This window comes from Delphinapterus leucas, chromosome 4 (assembly GCF_059928025.1).
Source record: "Delphinapterus leucas isolate spDelLeu-1000000601 "Yukka" chromosome 4, BTC_Dleu_Yukka2, whole genome shotgun sequence".
Taxonomy (NCBI): Eukaryota; Metazoa; Chordata; class Mammalia; order Artiodactyla; family Monodontidae; genus Delphinapterus; species Delphinapterus leucas.
The window spans coordinates 126323675-126350374 of NC_143132.1; the positions used below are offsets into that span (position 1 = coordinate 126323675).

At 40.6% G+C, this 26700-nt stretch overlaps 1 protein-coding gene across 1 annotated transcript in view; it reads left to right on the forward strand.

Moving 5' to 3' along the window:
* SLC9A9 (solute carrier family 9 member A9) overlaps window positions 1-26700 on the forward strand; it is a 558734-nt gene that overhangs the window by 414150 nt on the left and 117884 nt on the right. The window contains exon 13 of the mRNA XM_022582689.3: window positions 25731-25779. Within this exon, the coding sequence (XP_022438397.1) occupies window positions 25731-25779 (49 nt within the window). The remainder of the gene's footprint in view (window positions 1-25730; window positions 25780-26700) is intronic.

The following is a 26700-nucleotide window of genomic DNA, read 5'->3' on the forward strand; positions in this document are numbered from 1 at the left end:
CAGCAAAGTGAATCAGTTATACGTATACATATATCCCCTCTTTCCTTCCCATTTAGGTCACCACAGATCATTGAGTAGAGTTCCCTGTGCTATACAGTAGGTTCTCATTAGTTATCTGTTTTATACATAGTAGTGTATATATGTCAATCCGACTCTCCCAATTCGTCACACCCTACCCTTCACCCCTTGGTAACCGTAAGTTTGTTCTCTACATCTGTGACTCTATTTCTGCTTTGCAGATAAGTTCATCTATACCATTTTTCTGGATTCCACATAGAAGAGATATTATATGATATTTGTTTTTCTCTTTCTGACTTCCTTCTGCATGACAATCTCTAAGTCCATCCATGTCTCTGCAAATGGCACTATTTCTTTCCTTTTTATGGCTGAGTGATATTGCACTGTATATATGTACCACATCTTCTTTATCCATTCCTCTGTCGATGGACATTTAGGTTGCTTCCATGTCCTGGCTGCTGTAAATCGTGCTTTGGCAGCTGATTTTAATCAAACCTTTCTGGTCCTTCGTTTGAGGCTGTGCTTTGTTGCTGAGAGGCTAAGTCACTATTCTGGACTCCCAGAGATGCTTAAAACATGGAGAACTCAGTTTGGTCCTCCAGCCATGAACCTGTATCTGAGAACATCTGTGCAGTATCCCAAGAAGTGTTCTTCCATGTTCAGGCCATGGAAGGTCAGATAATTATTTTTACCCACCACTTTTCAGTCAGAAGAAATAGCAGGATATCACACTATTTACAGTTGAAGTCTCTAAAGTTTGTCTTTGAGTTAAGAACATTAATGGGCACAGTGGCCTGACCTCACATCCAAATGAGCCTGATTCATGCCCAAGGAAAATAAAGGCACAGATACCCAAAGTAGTTCTGAGAACCACTGACATGTCACTAGAGAAAAATGGTATTCCTGAGCCCAGAATTAACTTGCCTCATTTGTAGGAAACTGTCAAAATACATCTGGGCAGGCATTCTCTTTTCTTTTTCTTTTCTTTGTGTGTGTGTGTGTGTGTGTGTGTGTGTGTGTGTGTGCAGCTCTTTTGTAAAGTCAGTCCTCATTTCTCCTGGCTGGTGATACTTATCAGCAGGCCAAATAAAATGATGGCAAAATGGCCTGATTCTTCATCTTTTTCTAAGTTGCATCTGTCTCTGTAGAGTTACTAGTAGTACAAATTTGGAAATTCAGGTGGAGTCTTCTTTCCCTTCTATGTGCTAAGATTATTTTTCTCATATAGTAATGATGTTTTTGTCTCTTTGCTGAAAATTTAATAATGCTCCAGAGAAGGGGTCTTTGGTAAGAAGCTTTCAGATTTGGAGGTATAAAACATTTCATCTGGAGAACTTCACATGTCTTAGAAAAAATCCAGAAATCTGAAAGATACCGTTCAAGGCAGTTTCACTTAGGGTCATTTGTTGAAGAATTGACTGCCATTGTGCTAATCTGTTCATGTCTTTGTGCTTTCTTTGATGACATTTTACACATCAATAGGATACAGTGCTGTTATTCTCATTGGCATCATTCCTGAACAAGCTTTACTAACATGATTAGCCATGTCATCCCATTTATCATTGAGCACCCTGATTCTGTCCTAAAGCAGGACCTGGGACCTTTAACTTTGGTTCTCTGATACCCAAAATGTGGTCCAAAGGCAGATAGCATCCATATCACCTGAGAGCTTGTTAGAAATAGAGAATCTCAGGCCCCCCACACACCTACTATTATGGACTAAATTGTGTCACCACCCCAAATTCATATTTTGAAGCTCTAACCCTCAATGTGACTGTATTTGGAGATAGGGCCTATTAGGAGGTAATAAAGGTTAAATGAGGTTGTAAGGGTGGGGCCCTGATCTAATCAAATTAGTGTCCTTATAAGTGTCTCACCAGAGAGCTTGTGCTCTTTCTTGCCATACACACAAAGAAGAGGTCATGTGAGAACATAGTGAGAAGGCAGCTATATGCAATCCAGGAAGAGAGATCTTACTAGTAACCAAATCAGTCACTACTTTTATCTGGGGCATCCCAGACTCCAAAACTGTAAGAAATAAATGTCTGTAGTTTAAGCCACCCAGTCTATGGTATTTTGTCATGGCAGCCCAAGCTGACTAAAACCCCTCTGAATCAGATTCTTCATCCTAACAATATCTTCAGATGATGAGCATGCATATTAAATTATGAGAAAGACACTGCTTAGTTAACCCTGATCAAGATGTTATTTAAGCCCATTCCCTGTTCTGTCTTTTTCCCATGGAAAGAACTTGAGTCATGGACTGGGATGGACTTTGAAATGAGACTTAGGCTTGGTTAGGCCCTGACTCTTTGATTCTAAAGACTCTTGCCAGCCTCAATTTGCCATGTAATCTCTGAAATGAAGAGAATCCTGGTTCTCTGGTTAAGAGGGAAGAGGTGCTCCTTGAAAAACCCTACACATCTGTGAGCACAGAAAGCTACAGTCCTTTTTCAGGAGGACTCTATAACAGGGTCAGGAGGGATTGTATGGTGCAAAATTGAACCAATAGCACAATTCTTTGGATTATACCAGAGGCTTCCCATCCTACAGGTACATTTATTTTTATGTGGCATCAGTCTGCTCTTCAGTCTATTTGGGGGGTCCATCACGTTTACAGGGCTGTGTTGTTTGGAATCACATTTACTCCCTTTCAGAAATTTGAATATTTTTCCATTATAGAAGGTAATCAATAAATACTTCCTTCTTTCTCCTTGGTATCAGTAATATTTGGTGAGATAGGATGCATGACCAGAAGAACATTATCATTGGACAAATGTGTCTTTCTCAAAAAGAACATTACAAATAGGAATTGGCATCTCAAGTGACAAATGAGCAAGAGATACATGTTTACTATAGGATGGTACCAGAAAAACCCAGACCCAGTTCTGGAGTGGGAGGAAAGAAGGGCTCCACCCTCTCCAAGACTCTCTTCTACCACAGTAGTGGGAGCATCCTTGGGCAGCTGTGCCACCTGTTTTTGTATGGCTCATGAGCTAATAATGATTTTTATATTTTTAAATGGTTGAAGAAACATTTCTTAAAGAATAATATTTCTTGACATGTGAAAATTATTGGAAACTAAAATTTCAGAGTTAGCAATAAAGTATTGGAACACAGCCACACTTATTCGTTCATATATTGTCTATGAGCGGGTTCATGCTTCGATGATAGAGTTAGGTAGTTGCAACAGAGTATGGCCTAAATCACTACTGGCCTCTTATAGAAAGCATTTGCTGACTGCAGTTCTAGGGGAATTGGAGTGGAGGTCAAGGGACAAAACCTAAGTTGTTTCTAGATAGGTTTTTGGACTGTTGGTGATAATCTATGGTGAACATGATGATGCTTTTAGTTTAGGTTTTATTTGAAATGTCAGTTGGGCATTTGAAATAAAATCAATTCCTGGGAGTAGGCTTTTGGTGCCAAACAGTATTATGACTTTTACATATTGCCTAATTGTTCTACAAAAGAGCTGTAGCAATTTCTAATACCACTGACTGTTTAGCCATGTCTTTCCTGAGTGTTATGAAGTATGCCTTCCTAAAGCCAGAGATGTACCTAATTGAGCCTATCATTTTTTTCCCTTCACATTAGTAAAGTCCAGGATAATGTGCCAAACCTTCCCTAAATTTTCCATTCTTTCTTTGTCATCACTGTTCTGATTTCTTGGTCAGTATTAACAGCAAAATAGAAATCCCTCTTGTTACTTTCATTTTCTTCTGAGTAATGATAATGAAATTGTCAGCAGGGGAAACCACGAAATAATCAGATGCCTTATAGTTAAAAAAAAAACCTTAAACTTCCAACAGATATCTGGAGCACTGAAGATCTAGCTGTAGGAGCTCTTCTCTGTACGGGTCTGTATACAATACTAAGAGGGTATGTCAAGGCCTTTACCTGGCCTCGAAGTTTGTGTAATACTCCCAGGATATAATCCTTCCACTTCTCTTTCATCCATGCAGAAACACTCTTCATCTTATTTTTCCACTAAGATTTGTTTATTTTCACTTAATTATATGTCTTTAAACACACACACACAGCGCCATTCCTCTATTTATAATGTTTCTTTTGAGCCAGACCTATTTTTCCATTAGTCTTAGTCTAGTCATGCATCTTCCTCAACAAAGATTATTAATACCAAAAGGAAAGAAGGAAGAAGAGAATATTTATTGAGCACCTAATGTTTCCTAGTAAATACATTGGGTGTTTTGTCTTCATCTCTGAATATGATGTTAACTCTGCAGATCAGGTTCTATTATCCTCTTTTTATAGATGAATAAACTAGAATTTATAGAAGGGATGTTTCTTGTCCATAGTCACACAGCTAAAAGGAGTGGGGCCAAAATTCAAACCTGGGTCATCCTGGTTCCCAAACCATTAGGCATCCTAGCACATCCCTTTGCCTAAAGTGCGATACACATGCATGCAGGAGTATTTTAAGAGGTACAATGACGAACTTTAAATTTTTTTAAGTTACACATTTGTGTTTAATCCCTAGTACAATAGGAAAAATATTCATCACCATTTACTATCTAGATAAATATGCTTTTGTTTTTTATATTTTAAAACATTTTATAAATAATTTTCAGAAAAATAAAGGATACCATATGCTACCGCACATACATGGAATCTAAAAAAATGGTACTGATGAACCTAGTGGCAGGGCAGTAATAAAGATACAGACGTAGAGAATGGACTTAAGGGCACACTGGGGGAAGGGGAAGCTGGGACGAAGTGAGAGAGTAGCACTGACATATATACACTACCAGATGTAAAATGGATGGCTAGTGGGAAGCTGCTGCATAGCACAGGGAGATCAGCTCGATGCTTTGTGACCACCTAGAGGGGTGGGATAGGGAGGGTAGAGGGGAGGCTTAAGAGGGAGGGGATATGGGGATATACGTATACATATAACTGATTCACTTTGTTGTACAGCAGAAACTAACACAACATTGTAAAGCAATTATACTCCAATAAAGATATTTAAAAAAAGGATAGTGAAAAGTAACTTTATTCAAAATTTTATTAAGAATACAAACACATAAAACACAATTTTTGTTATATATTTTTCCTCTCTTTCTCTCTCTAGGTACATAAATGAGAGAGAGAAATCTGAACTGGGCAACATTCTCTTAGTTCAATTAATTGCTTGTCAACTGTCATGCATGCACCTAGAACATATTACAGATTTCAAACATATCACTAGGAGGATCTAGCTTATCATTACTTATGGGTCTTCTTTTTGCATTTGCATTATGAAAATGGAAAATGTAAAGACTTTTTAAAATTTTGATTAATCATAATTTCATTGAAGAGGCCATATTTTTAATTCCACATTACAAACATTTCCATTTTAGATTTACAAACAGCAATTAAAATAATAATGTCTATTGAACTGTTTTAATTTTCTTTCACTCATCTTTGTATATATATCTGATTCAGCATTTGTCTACTTACAAATCATATCAAATAATTTTGCCACAAAAGCATCATAAAAGATAAAAAAATAATGGATATGTCCTTTTAGAAACATGGGATAATTCAAGTTCTTGTTGCAAAATATTACATGATAAAGTTCTTCCTGTTCAATGACTAAATTGATGAAAATGCCATATTTCCTTTGTACTCTTAGAATTATATTCATCATTCATGGATTCTGGAGTTTAAAACAATTCATCTAGGATATTGTTATTGGAAGAATTATGGTCTAAGATTTTGCTAATACAATCAATTTGACCATCATCCTTAGAGAATAGAGTTTTGCTGTCTCTTTGCATTTGTTTTCTCATTTGTCTAATAATTGTGAAATGTCTTCTGTTGTAAATTCTACTCTTTTTATCATTATGGGTGAGAAATGAAAAAATTCTGAATTCTCAATTGTGTCCAAAGAAAACTAAAAGCAGACTACGACTACAAAGAGAGTGTCTTCTATCTTCCCTTACACCTTTTCAACAGGTAATACAATACTTTAGACAACATAATAAGAAAGCTAAAGGATAATAAAATAATGATGACTCATATCACTAGCGTATCTAGGTGATCCCATCAGTTTTCTTGTTTTCTTCTTAATTTAGTATTTTATAGCATCATTTGGAATAATGAGTGATGAGGACATAATTTGTAGGATGACAGAATAGCAAAATTTTTCAAGATAGGAAAATAAGATCACTAAGATTTTAAAATATATTTTAGCTTTTTAAAAGGGTCCAGGGGACCTATGTTAGAATTATAAGAAAAAAATTGGTATTATTTTATTTTTTTAATATGTATGATTTCTCCTTGAGCTTTGGAAGACTTATAAGAAAGAAGGAAAATATCATGAAATAGCAATACTTACGAATAGAACTACTCAAAAAATAAACTCAAAAACTAAAATTAGATCCAATGAATGCTGATGGCATACTGAGGGTAAAGGGATATATAAAATACATAGCTAGCATATCAAACCATAATTTCATAGATATTATTGCTTAAGATAGACTAAGCTTGTAAAACATCAATTGAGCAGGACTTCCAAAATGGAAATAGACTTTACATAATTTGTCCAGGCAATCCACTAAACAGATAAACTAATACAAAGTAGCAACATCATCATGCCCTGGGGGTGGGAAAGAGGGCTAATCAGAATCCAGAATTGGTACAATATAATGTCCAGTTTTTGACAAAATATTATAAAATATGGGAAGAAACAGGATATTGTGACCCTTGTACAGGAAAACAAGTAAGCAATAAAAGCTGCATTTGAGGGAGCCCAGGTGAAGGAAACAAAGATTTCAAAGCAGCTATTATAAATATGTTCAAACAACTAAAACCATGAAACCATTTTTTTAAAATGAAAGGAAAGTATGATGACCATGACTCATCAAATAGGGAATATCAATAAGGAGATAGAAATCAAATTGAAAAATGGAAATTCTGGAGTTGAAAAGTACACTTGCTGAAATGGAAAATTCACTACAGGGGTTCAACTGAAGATTTAAACTGGAAAAAGAATCAGCAAACTTGAAGATAGGTCATTAGAAATTATACAATCTTAAAACCTAAAGAAAAAAGAATGAGGAAAAATGAATAGATCTTCTGAGACACCATTAAGCACACAAACATGCATGTAGTGAGAGTACCAGAAGGAGAGGAAAGAAAGGGGCAGAAAAAATATTCAAAGAAATAATGGCTGAAAACTTCCCAGGTATGATGAAAAGTATTGATCTACACATTCATGCTCAGTGAACTCCAAATTGGAAAAACAAAAAAGAGCCATATCTAGACATATCATAGTCAAAATGGTGAAAGTAAAAGACAGAGAAAATCTTGAAAGCAGCAGAGAAAAATGTCATCACATAGGAGAGAATCTCAATGAAATTACAGCTTCTTATCAGAAATGGTAGAGTGCAAATGGCACTGGATAGCATATTTAAAGTGCTTCAAGAAGAAACCTGTTAGCCAAGAACAGTATATCTTTCAAAAGTGGGGAAAACATAAAAACATTCCAAGATAAACAAAGACTAAGATAATTTGTAGCCAGCAGACCTGCCTTACAAAAATTACTAAAGGAATTCTCTAAGCTGAAAAGAAGTTAAGGCTAGACTGTAAGTTAATCCATATGAAAAACAAAAAGTGCTGGTAGAGGAAATCATGTATTAAGCATAAAAGACAACATAATTACATATTTATTTTCCTTTCTTCTCTTAATTAATTAAAAGACAACAAGATTAAACAATATAAAATTGAATTATGGGGCCTATAGCATAATAACCATACCAAGGGGAAAGGAAGAAAGGAAGCTACCTATAGTGAGCAAGGAAGTGACATGAGATGATAACTCGAGTCCACGGGAAGAAATGAAGCATACCAGAAATGGTAAATCAGAAGATTAATAAACAACTTTATAAATATATTTTTCTGCTTTCGTAGTTTCTTAAAAAGACGTAAGATTATATAAAGCACCAATTATAATGCTATATTTTTGTGCTTGTAACATATATAGATGTGATATATATTGTATTAATAATACACAAGAGAGGAGAGGGAATAGAGTAGAACAAACTTTTTATATCTCACTGGAATTAATGTAGTATAAATCTGACATAGAGTCTGATAAGTTAAAATATATATTGTAATCCCCAGAGCAACCACTAAGAAAATTACTCAAAAATATTTAAAAAGTTATTAGAGGAATTAAAATGGTACACAGAAAATATCCATTTAATACAAAAGAAAGCAATAAATTAAGAACAGAAGAATAAAAAACACATGAAAGATATAGAAAAAAGTACCAAAATGGCAGAGGTAAATCTGACTATATCAATAATTAAATGTGAATGAACTAAACAATCGAATCAAAAGGCAGAGATTATTGAACTAGATTTTAAAAAGACAAGAGCCTACTAGATTCAAAGATACAAATAGGCTAAAAGGCAAAAGATGGAAAAAGATACACCATGGAAAGAGTAACTGTAAGAGAACTGGAGAAGTATACTAATAGCGGACAAAATGGACTGTCACACACACACACACACACACACACACACGTTGCTAGAGGACTCCTTTATAATGATAAAAATGGTCAATTCGTTAGGAAGATTTAACAATTATAAACACACGTTCTGAACAATAAGGCCCCAAAATACATGAAGCAAAACTGACAGAATGGAAGAAAGAAAAGTTAATTTAAAGAAAAATATTAAAGAAATAATGGTACAAGTGCCTTTCAGTAATGTAAAAAGTCACAAAGGGACTAAGCAAATTACTAGAGTTTGAGAAATACCACCTCACGCCACACTAAGGCTATATTGTTCTCAAATTTCAAGTTCACTCTGCATTGTTATATCCTGACGTCTCAGACAATAAGTATCTTCCACTAATCTTTTCATTTTAATCTTTCCCTCTCCTAAAAGTCCATTCTCACCAAAGGATAAAAAAATAATCTCCCCCATCATTGTTCATTTGCTTATTTAAGGTAGGCAACATATAAAGTTGAAACAACCTAAATTTAAAAACTGATTTAAGTCCTGTTTCTATTACTTACAACCTAATTGCCTCTGCCAAGTAATCTCTATGGGTCTTGGCATTCTCATCTTTTAAACGATGTGGTAGAATGAGACCATCTGAGGTCTCTTCTGAGCCTGGTGTGAACTGTTTCACCAAGCTTACCATTAGGAGGTCAGCAGGATCCTGATTGCTGAGTTGGTGAGGTCCACCTCACTGCTTCACTGGGTTACAATTTCAGCTTCTAGAAAGACTTCCGCAAACTCTTAGCATTTCTACAGAATTCAGTAGTTTAAGATGCAGATTTAATAAAGCACACTTTGCCTTTGGTTGTAATAAGTGGATTCGGTTCCGAAACACTTTTTTTAAAATTTTTATTTTCTATTGGAGTATAGTTGATTTACAACATTGTGTTAGTTTCAGGTGTACAGCAAAGTGATTAAGTTATACATATGCATGTATCTATTCTTTTCCAAATTCTTTTCCCATTTAGGTTATTACAGAATATCGAGCAGAGTTCCCTGTGCTAAACAATAGGTCCTTGTTGGTTATCTATTTTAAGTACAGCAGTGTGTATTGTCAATCCGAAACTGCCAGTTCCTCCTGTTTAGGTCCTGTCTGTGGTATGATCTAATTCCTAATATCTGCAGTCAGCAGATTTCCCTAGTGAAAAATCTAAGCCAGCCTAGGGCTGACAGCAGTTTATGGCAAGCCGGGCATGAATATGCAGGTGCCCTAGAGAAACAGTTAAAAACGCAATTTTAACTTTTAAGGCTGGAAACAAAACTCTGTTTAAGATTTGTTTATTATATTCATGAGTTCCTTAAGAAATTTCAAGTGCCTACAAAATTCCCAGTTCAAAGTAAGAACTTACTGCAGCTGCATGCTTACAGATGTGGAATATTTTATACTAGCCCGAGTTTAGGCAGAAAGCAAGTAGCACGTTCAAACTGACTCATTTAAAGAAAGTTAATAAAGGGAATATTTACAAAGATATGGGCTGGCCTAAGAAAACCAACCAGGGATAGTGCAGTACCCCAGGACTCGAAGCAGTGGAGAGAAGTAACCACCCAAATGGATAGGGAGAGGAGTATTGACCAGGACCCAGAGAGAGAAGCTATATAGACAAGGCTGCCAATGAGGAGCTGAGGCTTTGGGAGAGGGACACAGACAGCCGTGGTGACCTAGCAAGGAGGGAGCTTAAGGAATAAATACCCTGTCTTCACTCTCCTCCCTCCTTCCAATATCCTGCCGGTGCTTCCCTTTGGCCAAAACCAATCTAACGTCAGAGGGCGAGAGAACACAGTTAATGTTGTTCACAATGGTGAGCATCCCGGAGCCCAGGACAGCGTGGAGAAGGTAGAAGGGCAAATGGAAAAAGTCACACATTTCCCAAATCCAGGGGTAGGGCAGCAAAAACAATTGTGAGGTTATTTTATCCAAGATCAAGACAAGAGTAAAGCAAACAAGGTACCTAGGATGCAAAATTTAAGAAGGTGCTCAGTCTCAGATCAGGCTAAAGTTCAGCACTTTCCTGACCTGGAAAGAGGGGTCGCTTAGTCCCAGGCCTGATTCACCCAGGGACTTAGAGTTGTTTGCAATACAGTTAAGAGAGGGAATGTACTACCTTTTAATCTGTAAGTATAAGAAGAGCGTTTGTTAAAAGATTTTAAAATATCTCTTTAGAGATTTAAAAAATATCTCTTTAGACTTTCCACACACCCCCACCCCGAGGTCCAGGCAGATAATACACTACTCATACACGAAATGTCCAGAGGCTAGTGTGATTAACGGCCTGGCATTGGCACTGAGCCCTGCGTTTTGATTATTTTGTGTGGGTGTGTCATTGATTCCAACTGCACATTTTTTCACATCTTAACATTGCTGAAGTCAATCTTGTCTTATAATCAATGATGTCAGAAGTACAATTAGCATTTTTCTTCTTAGAGGTATACAGAGTAATAGTGTGCCGTATAATTGATGGCATCTTTGATTTGATGAAATTCAGTGTAAATATTTCGAGCATGTATCTGGATTTAACACAAACTTAGGGTGTAATAATGGTCATGGTATATCTTCAACCAGGATTTCATGAATGAATGGATGAATAAGTGAGTGAAGGTGGGAATGAATGAGAGAGTCCTCCTGTCCTAGCTGATACTTCCTTTTAGGGCTTGGATAGTGTGGTGTTAGGAAAAATACTAGCTCCTATACAAAAGTGTAAGCTATCATCACGATCTTCTGCAATGATAGGCTAAAAAAGCCTGAATGTTGCATTCACCATGAGCATTCACTTAACTCTCATTGTTTCATTTTCTGCCAAGTTGACACTAATTCTGTGTCCATGCTGGGCACTTTCTGTAGTCTTCACGACAATCTGAAACCGTTTTACAGCAGATTTTCACTCACTCTTCTCATCTTCCTCTTTCTCATCTGCTCTAAGATAACTTCTTCCCAATGGCATTTCATCAATTCTCAATTCACATCCCTGATTTTAAGCCTTTGATTCTGAAATCAAAGTGCAGTTTTCAGTGTAATTCTAGCATTAACCATGAATTCTTTTACTTTAAAGTTTAAAATTTTCATTTCATTTTAACACAGTCCTGCATGCAGGCATGCACCTCAGTCTCATGGTTAATAGAAGCTGGTTTGGCCAGAGAAAACATTATTTTTCTAGCGATTTACTTTACTCCCTCTCTGCAAGAAACTAACATTATTTTCTTCTTTTTGATGAGTCATGCAGTAACAGCTTCCTAGCTTAGCCATTACCTCTTCCTGTGAATTTCCCTTTTAAAATTGACATTTACTCATTTATAATGCTATATTGAGACTGGTATTTCTGACTTAACTCTCTTCTGAGGATAAGGAAGAAGTTTTTTCATTAAAAATTTAAATATGTATATCGGAAGGCTGAGTATTAATTATTAATAGCATCACATGGCCTTAAAAAGTGTTAACCACCCCAAAGGAGAATAAGATTTCAGTTGTTTGCAGAGATTATGGATCACAATCTACTTCCAATTTGGGGCTTAAGTAATGATTTGGGCAACCATTATTTACCCCAAAGCTGTTTTAATTTCAATTTTAGTGATTTATTAGTGTTGGTGAAACAATTTTCTGTGGCTATTTTTTCATGTTTTACGTCCACATGGTTAATAATTCTGTACTATCTGCGGGATGTTGGTGATGGACAGCCAGAAGCAACAGATTTACTGGTGCAAAATTATTATAGGACCCAGTTGCAAGTGCTTTTTAATGGCTAACTTAAAGAAATGGGTTATAAATCTTTTTTTAATTTTTATTATTAAAATACATGGTATTACAATGATAACTTAAGATCCTCTTCCCCACCTCCATATGCTTTAGATAAAACAGGAATATTACCGAATGCTTATTCTAACGCTCCTTAAGCACTCAATATATATTAGTTGCTACTATTAAGTTTACATTTCCAGGTGCCTTTTCACACTCTGCCACCCTTACTTCCAGGTTCCATGATGCCCTCTCTCAATACCTTGGTGCCCTTTGGGCTTTTGTTCTCACCTCTTCCTGCTCTCAGGGATAAGCCTAATCCAGTCACTTGTACATTGTGTGAATACAAGTCCAAATATGGCCTCTACCAAGTCCTTGCCTTTAGGTCTAATCTTCAACTGGGAATGAAGCACTTTATCTCATGTTAAGGAAGTTCAGGCATTAGAAGTTAGAGAAGGTCACGATTTGGGGAGGTAGCCTTCTCAAAACACATTGTAGATTACCTGCCCTACCAACAGGTAAAGCCAACTTTGGATGGAGAATTCAGAACCAGCCACTGGAATTATACCTCCTGCAACAGCTGTACTATAGGTAAACATCCATCAATATTGCAAAGCTTTGTTGTTCTCCTCTTAGGATAATTTCCAGGACATCATTCCACATAAATGTCTCCTGGCCATCATCTACTTTGGCTGGGTCAACTTTTCTCCTGGGTTATTGCTTAAAGAAATTTAATGGTTCCCTAAATGTATGTTTCATGTATTTCCCCCTTATCGTCAAAGTCCATTCTTGATTTTTGTGGGTGATTTCTCATGGGGATAATATGCTCCTTGCATCAAGAGGACACATCTCCATCCAGGCTCCTTCCCACTGAAGTCTGAGCACATCAGAGAACAGCAGTGTGAAGTCTTACTCTGAGATGGCCTCTAGACCAAGGCTACATACCAAGTGTGGTCTTTCCTGGAGAGCAGGGATTAGGCCACAGTTCCACCTTGAGTTCCTTAGAGCCTGGGGTGGTTTGGAGTGAGGGAAGGAGTTGCAATTCTGGTATTGCCATGGGAGGCTATTTGACTGTGAAGGAACCACAACAGTTTCCAAGTTTTAAATTTTCCACTTCTCACTCAGACAGCTGACAGTCTGGGATTTATTTTCAACCACTTTTGGTTTCACACCAACATTTAAAGCAGGCTCCTACAACCTCTTTATATCCGGTAATAAAATGTCTCTCTTTTTTCTCATAAAACGTCTTCAGTTTGACATTGAGAAGACGCCTCACCTGGTAACACACTAGAATTTAAACAAGCTAATCCACTTGAAAGGATGGCTTTTCTTGAAAGGGGATGAGCACTTGGCTCTGATAAATCCCTAATTGCCCAGACGGGGCACCCAGAGTGAAGCCTTAGGGAAGAAAGACCAGATGCCTTGCTAAGTTATTACATCTGTCTTCCCACCAAAGTGTGTCAGTGCGCTTGCAGCTTAGGTCAAAAGGAATTAGTCCCCTTTCTAATTGACTCTTATCTGTAGCCTGAAATTAGCTTACATCCTGGCAAAACTAAACACTCCAAACTCAAGGGACGTTTTGCCAAACTTAAAGAATAGGATATAGATCTGGGTTGTGTCTGTGACATGTACTTGTTTATTGGTGTTTATTTTTCAAAGAAAATAACGTTTTCAGCATACTTATATGTTCCCAAATGTATTTCTAAATTGTCAGAGATTATAAACACAAGCCCAATGGCTCATCTATGCATCCAGAAAGCACCTCCTCTTCTCAGTGTTTACACTGTAAATAAGCCTCGGCTGGAACCGGGAGTTACATGGAAAAGGGACTTTAAGGCCAGGTGACGAAGGGTGAAACGTAACTCCCATGCCGGAGACACTCACAGTTAAATCTCTATCCAGAAGGCCTAAGCAGCAAGGATAACATCAACAAGAAACACAACAATAACAGCAGCTACCACTCCTGAGGACTTCTTGGTGAAGTCCTGCGCTGAGCCCCTTACATCCACCAACTCACAACAACCCCATGGATAGTTACTATTCATATTCCATTTTATGGAAAGCGAAAGCGAGGCACAGCTTCTTGCCTATAGCCACACAGGTAAATGGTGGGACCAGCTTGTCAGGGTGTCTAACTCCTAATGATTAGGCTATATGCCTTGTTAGCTGTTACCTAGTATTTTTAGTAAACTGTATCAGCAAAGAGTTAAAGAGACATCAGACCCTTCTCTAGTCTGATCAGCCTGACAGTGACCCAAGGAATCTGTTCCGCATCCATAATCTCCTAAAAAAACAAAAATCATGTGGGCAGCCAGAGGACACCAGGACAGGAATGTCACGTGGACACTTGATGTAGCCATTTTCAATTTAGTGATCAGCCAAGTCCCAGGGGTGGGAAAGTATAATCTAGCAGAGCATGCAGGAGACCAACAGATGACAGGTGTCCATGCACTGGTGGAAACCCAGAGGGACAGCTCTGCTCTCAGCAGCATCTCCAGACTCACCAGTATCTTACTTGTCTATGGAGTTCACAGTCATATCAAATGCTTCATGTCCCTAAATTATGGAACCTTCCTTTCTCCCTTCACTTCATTGGCAGATATATTATCTTATCACTCCTCAAATTCAATGCCACTGTTCGCTCTAAACCCAGTCTTCTGATAGAAGTGTAAACCATCTACCAGTTGCTGACCAAGGGACTCACTATCACGCCTCTGACATGATCCATCATTCTTTGCTTAAAAGCAAACAAGAAATGGGGAGGTGGGGTGCTTTTCTTGATTCTGAGCCCACATTGTCTACATTTGGGTAATTCCCATGTGGTACTGTCTCATGTAACGGATGTTAATCCATACTGAAATTTTTCTACCTCTATTGCCACAGCCTTCATCCAGAAAATGTTCACCTCTCTTCAAGACTATGATAAATTACTCTCCTGAGCCTCTTTCCTTAGCCTCTCTGTAGCGTTTCTTAAATAAGATGTCCAAACTGTCTTCAAATACTGATTGTGATACACCCTTCTCCAGCTTCCGTGAACATTCCCAGTCCACTGATCTTGGGCTTGAAACACCCATTTTCCCTCCCTTATTCCTTGGATTTTACCATTTAGTCTCAACCTCCACTTCAGACAAGCAAATAGCTAAAACTCTTAAGGAGGAGGGGCTACTTTTCTTGAGCTGATACGAATGTAGCGGGCTGACCTTGGAGAAATATGGGAGGAAGTGATAAATTAGGAGATTGGGATTAACATATACACACTACTATATATAAAATAGATAACTAATAAGGACCTACTGTGTACCACAGGGAACTGTACTCAATGTTCTATAATAACCTATATGGGAAAAGAATCTGAAAAAAAATGGATATATATATATATATATATATATATGATTCACTTTGCTGTACACCTGAAACTAACACAACATTGTAAGTCAACTATACGCCAATAAAAATTTTATAAAAAAAGAAAGAAAGAAAATCCACACATACGCCTCCCGTATATGGTTAATAGGAGGGGTGAACCATTCAGGTGTGCTGAGTTAAAAACTCAGAATCATCTCGGTAGTTTCCTCTCCTTCCCTCCACAGTCAGTCCATCACATACCACCACCACCACCCCCCGCCCCTCCATGTACACATCTCTCAAATCCATCTCTTCTCCACCACCAGTGTCTTAGCTTAGACTCTTGGCTGGACTCTTGCAGTCGTCTACTAAATGATTTCCATGCCTCCAGTTTCTTAATATCACAATTTTGCCACCAGTTGTTTTTCTAGAACATAAATCTAATTATTTCAACTCCTACTGCCTACAGGAAAACAGAACAAAACAAAAAACACTCTCATAAGCATAGCATTCAAGATCCTTTATAATTTGGCCTCAAATTACTTTCTGATCTCACCCAGAGCAATTCTGCCCACCTCAACATGCATAGCCCTCGCAATCTACTCACACAATTATTTACCATGTCCTAAGTCTACTTCATTCTTTTCAATTTCTAGCCCTTTTGCCCATGCTGTGCCCTCAGCCTGGAGTACACTCTCCCAACCTCTCTTTCATTAAATCCTCATGTGGTGTGGGTCCCAGTCTATTGATAGTGATGCTCTGAGTTAGGAATGCCTGAGGCACTCACTCACCCGTATTCCTCGTAGAGAGACCCCACAGACATTTCTCCCACTGGGGCCAATGTTTTGGCTGGACCAGCCCTTGTGGTTTTTGTTATGATTGCATGACACACTTCCAAAAACCATCAGGGAACTTTCAGGAACAAGTTTCATTGCTCACAGAGTGTACTCAGCACCCCTGAGGCCACACAACAAGGTCATGGGGGCAGGGGGGAGAGAGAGAATGGACCTGGGACTCTGCCTTTACTAGGTCTGAGGGTGGGGTGTCTAGGTTTTCGGGTGCTCACTCTTTATTGGCTAATTTAAAGCATAAGAGTAGGAATTTGAGGATGGGAAAGGAGAACCTGGGTCACGCAAGCAGTCAGTCATCTGGGTTACCCAGGGCTTTCTGAAAGAGGGAACTTTATGGGTGGGGCAGCTTAATTCCTAGTCTGGTTGTTATGCTAGGAACTGTATCATATAGCAGGCAATGTGTTTACAGAAGATGGATGTCTTTAGAAATGGATGCCTCAGCAATCAAATCTTAATGTCAAGCACATACACTATACTCCCTTTTCAATACCCAGCTCCTCTTTATTTTTTTGGGTTTTTTTTGTTGTTTTAACTTGATGAAGCTATTTAAATTTTAATACTATTCTAAACTCCAACTAATATTCAATTAGTTAGTTGAATTACACTCTTCAATTTATATTGCAGTGTACAGAGAATGAAAGTTCATTAACCTGGCTGTGGAATATGGTTTGGGGATGATTTTTTTTTTTTTTTTTTTTACCCAGCTCCTCTTTGAAATGTGCCCAATCCCTCCAGAACCCATCTTGGTTGGGCTCTTTGTTTGTGTGTTCCAATAATTCTGTGTACAATGCCTACCTCACTGTACTCTAGTTCTTTGCTTCCAATGTCTGTCTTTGCCGTTAGATCTGGAGTCATTGATGGCAGCAATCCTGTCATTGCTCTTTATAGCTTAGCATCTATCATTTATAGACAATCTACTCTTGGCTTTAACCTATTTACCACTCAATCTAGGGTACATCAGTTTCTTGCTAATTTCACCAAGAATATCAGTTAATGTTTCATGAGTGTTTCCTAAGTGGCAGCCAATGTTTTACACACTTTATATGTATTAACTCATTTTATCCTTATAATAACCCCTACATTAATATATATATATATCCCCATTTACAATTGAGAAAGCTGAGGTTTAGAGAGATTAAGTAATTTGTCCCAAAGTTACAAGTGTAGTAAATCATAGAAGTGAGATTTGAACCCATACATCCTGGCTGCTGGCTCCTAACTCATCTAACTACCGTGCCACGCCGAAACTACAAAATGAACTGAGGTGAGTCTTTCCAATTACGTTAGTCCATTTTCTTAATTCCCCAAAATAAATTTAAAATATTTGAGTGATTATATTAGATTGATTTGGGTCATACACAAGCCCCACTAATATTTATTCAAATAATATAGGGTGAAAATGGGGTAAAGTACCGGATTTGGGCCCCTGTGGGATGTTCTCATGGCTACACAATAGTCCGCCAACCTCAGCGGGTGTCTTTCAGACTCCTCCATTGTCCTGCTGTATTTATTGCACTCAATATCCAGTCGCTCTTCCCTTACTGAAAATGTCATTTTTTACATTTAGCCATCAATTACACTTCTTAGAGGAAATGGTTTCTCCTCCCTCACCACCTGGCCCCTGTCAGCGGGGGGGTGGGTGGGGGGTGGGGGGGTGGGGGGAGGGGTCAAAAGAACCAAACCTAACGTAACACTATTGGAATTCACACAATGAGACTAAGCCCTGGTAATATTTCACTCCCTTTCCGGAGGTGCTAAGTGATAAGGATCAGAATGGATTTTGTTGGCTTTAATGGGAAAAGCGAGCCTTTTGTTAGTTACTTACCTTGCTTCCCCTCTATGAAAACCCCTAACTTTGGAGCATTCTTTTTGCTGTGGTTGGTTATGGGAGCATCCTGAGACTTTAATAGGTCTAATAAAACTCACCAAAGAATGGAGGTGCCATGGAGTTGAGGGGCACGATGAGGTGCACGATGGTGCACAGAGTTGTGTTTGGCTCTGAAAACGGCGCTGGCTGCTCGCCATAAATGAGGAACCCGGAGTGAGGCATTGGAGGGCACAGCTGGGAATATGTGCAAAGCTCGTTTTCATTTTCATCTGAATACCACAGAGGCGGCCCTCGACTTGTTTAAAATTAAAAGGTACATCAAAAATGCAAAACATGGTATAAAATTTTAACCAGGCTCTTTAATTGCTTTTTAATCCTTTACTGGCTCTTCAATTCTCTATATTTTTAGAGATTTTCCTGGGCTGTGCAGTTGTTCCTCCACCCACCCTTGGCCTGCCTTTCTAAAGTTGCACGCACCTTTGTGGTTATTTATCCACCACCTGTACCTATTCTTTATAGTAAGATACTGTTTCCTTTGCACCTGCCTTCTCTTTGCTCTCTTTCTGCTCAGTTCTATGCTTTCCTTCCTTCCCCTTGCTCTCTAGACACCTTCCTTTCCTTCTTTGTTGCCCTCTTACCTCCCTAGCCTACCAGTAAATTGTAAATGAATTCCAATCTGGGAAGCTTGGCCCTCTGTAAATAGAAATGATGTCTTACTGTGAAACTGGAAATTCCTGCTGTGCACTGGCCACTCCCTATGGCTCAGCTGTAACTGTTAGTTTATACCTGAGGGTTGCCCAATGCAGAACCAGGGACTAGAAGGGTTGAGCAGTGAGCATGGCAGTACTGAGCTCTGGCCCCATTGATTTTTTAAAAAGTACTGATAATAATAAAAATGGTAACATGGACAATAGCTGCTAAGGTGTCTTGAGAGCTCAGTGGGTACCAGGCCCTAAGCTAACACTTTACAAGTATTTTCTCATTTAATCCTCGCCACAACTATAGGAAGCAGGTCCTGTCATTATTCCCACTGTACTAACACGGAAACCAAGGCCGTGAGCGATGCAGGTCACACAGTAGTGGCAGGCTCTTCACAGCGGGGTTTCTCTCACCCCTCAACAACCACAGGGTGGTCCTGAGTCCCGGGATTCCAGCCAGGGCTGGCATATCCTGAAGAGCCCTGGCTAGCCCCACTCGTCTGGCTGGCACCGAAGAGGTGAACACAGGGTGGGCTAGGGACACAGCAGGACAATCACAGACACCCTGGAAGGGGTTCTGTGGGGAGCAGAGAACAGAGTCGAAGGTGTATGGCTGCTTGCCATCCAAGTCAGTGAACACTTTAAGTGATGGGGCATCTGAACCAAGTCAGGGCAACAAAATGCATGGTCCACGGTGGTGATCAGAAGAGGAAGGGCAGGAGAGGGAATTTCAGGATAGGAGGCGGGGCATCACAGATGGCCAGTGATGGCCAGCATGGCCCAACCACCAACTAGAGTTTGGAGAGAGGGGATTCAGTTGATGGAAGAGGCACTGATCCAGGCAGGACCAGAGCTCAGGGGCCCAGTTGGGTACTGAGGCTCAGAAACAAGGACAGGTCCATTTGCCAGCCCTGGAACACTGCGTCTAGATCAGATGAGCAGAAAGGGTGGTACGAGGCTGTGGGAAAGGTGCTGAAGAGCCTTGGATAACACCTAAGGAGGGTGCACTTCATCCCATACACCTGTGATCTCACCTGGGAGCTGCTGTATGTCTACACCTGTGGTGCCACATGCCAGGGTTCATTGTGTCTTCTTTCTAATAATCTCTCAAGAACCCACAGTGTGTAAATGATCTCTTATGCATAAAAGTGAGTGGATTCAAGGTTAACCCTTTAGGGGGTTACTTTCACACTCTGACTTGCTTTCTTGAAGAGGAGAGTAAGAGACACAGACGCAGCTGGCATGTTTGCTTAACCCTGGGGATGCTGTGTGAATGTGCCATGCATGCTGATGCCAGTTTATACATCACAGTGGAGAAAAGGCAGAAAATTGCCCTCAGAGGAGGGGAGTCGGTATGTGGGTGTGCAGGGTGTGGCAGGAGACTACTGTGTTGTCTTGTAAGCCCTTCTGTAATGTTTCAATTGTATTATTTTGTTACGTATCTGTGTGTGTATTATAAACTTGAAAAGAAAAAACATGTACTAAATTTGACTCTCAGGCTATCGGTCCCACACTAAATTAAAAAGTAGGGGGTGCCAATCCAAAAATGGGCAGAAGACCTAAACAGACATTTCTCCAAAGAAGGTATGCAGACTGCCAACAAACACATGAAAGGGTGCTCAACATCATTAATCATTAAAGAAATGCAAATCAAAACTACAATGAGGTATCACCTCACACCAGTCAAAATGGCCATCATCAAAAAGTCTACAAACAATAAATGCTGGAGAGGGTGTGGAGAAAAGGGAACCCTCTTGCACTGCTGGTGGGAATGAAAATTGATACAGCCACTATGGAGAACAGTATGGAGGTTCCTTGAAAAACTAAAAATAGAACTACCATACGACCCAGCAATCCCAATATCTCAGGCATATTCCCTGAGAAAGCCATAATTCAAAAAGAATCATGGGGCTTCCCTGGTGGCGCAGTGGTTGAGAGTCCGCCTGCCGGTGCAGGGGACACAGGTTCGTGCCCCGGTCCAGGAAGATCCCACATGCTGCGGAGCGGCTGGGCCCAAGAGCCGTGGCCGCTGAGCCTGCACGTCCGGAGCCTGTGCTCCGCAACGGGAGAGGCCACAACAGTGAGAGGCCCGCGTACCGCAAAAAAAAAAAAAAAAAAAGTCATGTACCACAACATTCATTGCAGCTCTATTTACAATAGCCAGGACATGGAAGCAACATAAGTGTCCATCAACAGATGAATGGATAAAGAAGATGTGGCACATATATACAATGGAATATTACTCAGCCATAAAAAGAAATGAAATTGAGTTATTTGCAGTGAGGTGAATGGAGCTAGAGTCTGTCATACAGAGTGAAGTAAGTCAGAAAGAGAAAAACAAATACCGTATGCTAACACATATATATGGAATCTAAAAAAAAAAAAAAGGTTCTGAAGAACCTAGGGGCAGGACAGAAATAAAGACATAAGAATGGACCTGAGGACAAGAGGAGGAGGAAGGGTAAGCTGTGACAAAGTGAGAGAGTGGTATGGACATATATACACTACCAAATGTAAAATAGATAGCTAGTGGGAAGCAGCCACATAGCACAGGGAGATCAGCTCGGTGCTTTGTGACCACCTAAAGGGGTGGGATAGGGAGGGTGGGAAGGAGGGAGATGCAAGAGGGAAGGGATATGGGAACATATGTATATGTATAACTGATTCACTTTGTTATAGAGCAGAAACTAACACACCATTGTAAAGCAATTATACTCAAATAAAGATGTTAAAAAAAAAAAGTAGGGGGCAAGCATAGAGACAATATTCTAACATATTGTTGCAGGTAGAAAATCAAGGCAATCTAAATGGCAGATACAAGAATTTCAAAAAGAAAAAGAATAGTAGCCAGGGACCATTTAATACGGGCATAAAGAGGTTCACATACCTCTTGGAAATCATTATAACAAGTGAGTGTTAGATTTTATGGGGCCAGTGGTGATACTGAAACCTCCAGTAAAGTTCCGAGTAGCCCCATCACACTCTGTTTAAGGAAGCAGGGGGCCAGGTAATACATTTTAGCAAGATTGCTATGAAAAGCAGGCAAAATCATAAGAGAAAGAAGGTGTCATTCTTAGGTGCATTTCCTTCATAGCACCTCAATTATAATAGCATAGAGAACAAATGTATGGATACCAAGGGGTTAAGGGAGGAAGGGGGGGGTGGGAGGAATTGGGAGATTGGGATTGACACATATACACTATTCATACTATGTATAAAGTAGAGATCTAATGAGAACCTACTGTACAGCACAGGGAACTCTACTTGATGCACTTTGGTGACTTAAATGGGAAGGAAATCCAAAAGGGAGGGGATATATGCATATGTATGGCTGATTCACTTTGCTGTACAGTAGAAACTAACATGACATTGTAAAGCAACTATACTCCAATAAAAATTAATTAAAAAAATAAAACCAAAACAATTATAAGAAACTTTTCAGATTTTTCTAATTAAACGTACCTAACCATTATGCCCTGTGAAGGCAGGGACCACATCTGCTTTGTTCCCCACCGCTGCCCCAGGAGGGAATAACTCACATGCAGTCTCTCTTTCTTCAAGCCTCTTGAGATGTTTAGTCTGCTCTAGGCAAGAGGGCTGCAGGCCTGGCCCCAGGAGCAGACCCTGAGCTTCCCTGAAACGGCAGGAGGGAGGAGATGTATTCTTGCTCCGAGGAAAACAGCCGATCTCTCGGGCCCCTGAGATGCTTTTCACCGAGTCCCACATTAAACTGAAGCACTTAATCCACTGCTACCGTTCCTCCGCTCCATCTGGCTTCTACAATAATTGAAACTAGAAATGTCTGCTATGACTGCTGCTGGGGAGAAAGGCCTCAGTGCTGCCTCAAACTTTAAATGTTGGGTTTCTTGTGAAATTTGATTTCTGTTCTCTCTAGTTTTTTAGACAGAGAACTAAAAAAAAAAAAAAAAAAAAAAAGGCCCTAAGCAAATGCAGCAGTGGGAACTTCAGGACCCTCAGTTCAATTCACAGCCTGCATGGGTGCCTGTAACTTCTGGTGTTGGGAAAGGGGTTAGGGCTCAATAATAAAGGCTCCTAGGGGCTCCCAGCGTCCGCCAGAGAGCTCAGATCCACCAGAGGCTTGAAGGTGGCCCAGCCCCACGAGAAAGGGGGCCAGGGTGCCTCCAACTGGGACCCCACTATTCACAGAGGTTGGACTCAGGCCACCCATACCCCAAGGTCACTGCCTAGACCCACCTTGAGAGGCTGGGCCTTAACTCCCCTCCATTCTCTCTCCCCTACCCTTTCCTCCTTTCCCTCCCCCTCTCTTCTTGTCTATCCTCCCCACCTCCCCCCTTCAACTCTCCCAGTCCTCTCCCCCCTGCCCCTCCTTCCTCCCCCCATCCCTACACTGCCCCCTCCCTCCCTTCTCTCTTCTCTTTCCTTCCCCCTCCTCCTTTCTCCTTCCTGACCCCCTTTCCCCCCCTACCCTGTCCTGTCCTTCTCTCCCTCCAACTTCAACGAAATAGATCAAATAGCTCTTTCTACTCTAAGAAAATCAAAGGTTAGTCCCCAGCAGAGGCCCTTTCTAGTTACCTGAAGGCCAAAACGTTCAGCAAACAATAAATAGCCACGCATTTCACCCTCTCGGTTAGAGAAAAGGGGCTATTCATGCCCAGAGGACACTAATTTTTGAAGAATCAGAGGTATTTTAAACAAGCCACCTCTCCACCAGTGGCTTTCCTTTCACAGGCTAACACATCTGCAGGCCTGGTAGCTTCTAACCTGCCTCCCCTCCCCACATCTAGGGACCAGAACAAGGGCACTGCAGAAGTGTTTACAGGGGCCGGAGTGGAAGGAAAGATGCTAAAGCTCTAGAAATTGTGACGTTCTCAGGAAAGGCTCTGGCGGAGCCCCAGCCAGGTGGCTGAGGCCCTGAGCTGCACCCCCATGCCGCCCACCACAGGCAGAGGCCCACCCTCCAGAGCAGAGGAAGTTCAAGCTCCAGGCCCTCACACGCTCCGGCCCTTCCAAGGCCCTGGGAAGAGCCGCAGCATTGCGTTCCCATGGTCCTATGTTTTCGTAAGATTTGCAAAAGGAATATATTTTAACCACTGTTGGGTTTGATCACTGTTTCTTTGTGCTACAGTTTCCCCTCCGTCATGCTTCTCGCCTGGTCAGATGGCTCTGGAGTGGCCCTGGGCAGCTGTGGGGTCCGACCAAGGGGAAGCCGAATTGGGAGCGCATTTAGATTGTATTTAGTGGGATGAGGCTGTGTGGTCTGCAGTCACTTCTGTGCAAGGGCAAGTCACTGCTGGCCAGCCTCCTGCAGCGACGGCTTACAGGAAGCGTGTCACGAGGCTGGATGGAAGATGAACATGTCCTATGGTGACTGGCTTCACAAGTCTGGGGGTAGTGGAGGAAAAACAAGGCTTCAAATGCACTGAGCCAGAAGCTAGTCTGTGGAAAATTCTTCCAGTCATGAGATGTGTACAATTCAAAGTGGAGGATTCTGTTCTCATTGATGCCCTGTCAAAACGGAAATTCAGGAATACATACATTCAGTGATGCAGCGTATACACTGATAAGCGTACTGGGTATTGTTGATGAGAATTGCATGAAGTGAAATTTATCAGAAATCTTGTCTTTTCGGGGTATAAACCTTTAGCAGTACTGCACACAGCAAGCATGTCTGTGTGTGTAAGGAACCATGTTTTAATGCCTCCCAATTATTAATAATTGTGATGACTCTGCTAGAGGAGAGACTACCTTGTCCTCCTATTCTCTCTCTATTTTTTTCTTTTTCTTTTTTTTTTTTGCGGTACGCGGGCCTCTCACTATTGTGGCCTCTCCCGTTGCGGAGCACAGGCTCCGGATGCACAGGCTCAGCGGCCATGGCTCACGGGCCCAGCCGCTCTGCGGCATGTGGGATCTTCCCAGACCGGGGCACGAACCCGTGTCCCCTTCATCGGCAGGCGGACTCTCAACCACTGAACCACCAGGGAAGCCCCCTCCTATACTCTCTTACACAAAATCATTATATCATATAAAGAGAGTAACAAAGTATGCAGGCAAAACTTAGGAGGAAAAAGTTATTTTAGAGGTATGTCAGGCAGTAAATTAATTAGAATATTATGTATTTTATAGATGTTGAGATGTCTGTTGCATTTGCCAGATTTTAAAATTATAAAATGTGTTATAATTTATTTTCTCTTTCTCTTTAAAGAGTCACTTTCATCCCTAATTTTGTATTTGTATTTTTGTATTAATTTGCCTAAAGAGAGCCCCCCAAATTGTATAAGTCTCAGGTCCCACAAACCTGGATCCTCCCTACTGCCAGCCTCCATGAGCATCTGGACAAAGGATCTGTTTTTCTTCTGTCCTGGGGAGCCTGCTGCAGCCTGGGCCACCACATTCCCAGAGCAGTTTTGTCAGTGAGTCCTGCAGGAAGAACAGGTGGCCTTCCTTCTAGGATCCCTGTTTTGGGGGCCATGGAGGTCTTTTCCTGAGCGCTCCCGCCCCAGGTTCTCAGGCTTCTGCTCTTGCTGGGAAAGACAGCAGCAGGGAACAGCTGTTGGTGCCCGATCTCACCAGCTGTGCAGAGGCCCAGCTGTACAAGTTCTCCTCTTGCCATACATCTATTTGAAGTTCTTTTGATTCAGGGAGAGGTAGGAGGGTTTTCTGCTAAACCTTTCGTCTGATTCCTATTGTCTTTGGTTCACGTGACCTGACCCAAGAGGCTGTGTCATTTCATCAGCAGCAAGGCCCTTACCAGTTCTCTGTTCTCTTTAACAGGGTTGGTGTGGACCCGGATGAGGATCAAAAGGAGCCCTCTTCACACCAGGCAAGTCAAAGAAGCCGATGCCTAGAGTACAGCGATATGAGATCTTGTGTTCCGTAGCCAGGAGGCTCATTCTAAAGGGGGCTGGCCCCGCAGATAAAATAAATCAGATGACTATAAAATGCGCAGGAATTCAGGGTGTTGATAACCTTTGCGTAACCTCTAGAGTGCTTAGAACTAGCATACACTCGTGCCTTCTTTGTGGCTGCAGGAAGCCTGGAAACTGCAGTGTACGAGCAAGAGCACAGCTCTTGGAATCAGGCAGCCTGGAGTTCAGATCCCTGCCCAGCAACTTGCTAGCGCCGTCATCTCAGTGAAATGTACTTGATGCATGTTCGATGCATGTTGGGCACACAACAGATGGGCCTGCTTCTCCTGCATGATTTCTCATTTACCAGGTCCAGGTATACAGAAATACAGAAACACTGAAAATCTGCAAAAGCACAGCCTGAAAATCCTTAGGGAAAATTATTCAGAACAACGTGCTATCACCTTGAGTAAGGGAAGTGTAGTCTCCACAAACTCTGGACTTGAATCTAACATCAGAGTAAAACCTGTCATTGGCAATTTTGCTTTGGTCATTTTTAACTCAGTACTTAAAGCAAACAATTGTGTAGAAATGTTGCACCTCTTGCTGAAATTGCAGGTAGACAGACACGATAGAATAACACCTTAAATAAGAGGTGCTGCTTAATGAATTGTGTCCTGATCATATCTGGATCTGAAGAGGATCCACCTCTCTTTTATTTCATGGGTTTTTTTCCTGCAGTCCCATCAGTGAGGCACAGCTGGTTAGTGCCGCCAGGCAAGATGCTGCTGCTTTCCTGGTTCACGTAAAGAGGGAAGGATCCTATGCTCTACACAAAGGGCTGGAAAATGAAGTTGGCAATGATCCTGGCTCATATGTACTTTGAATATTTTTGT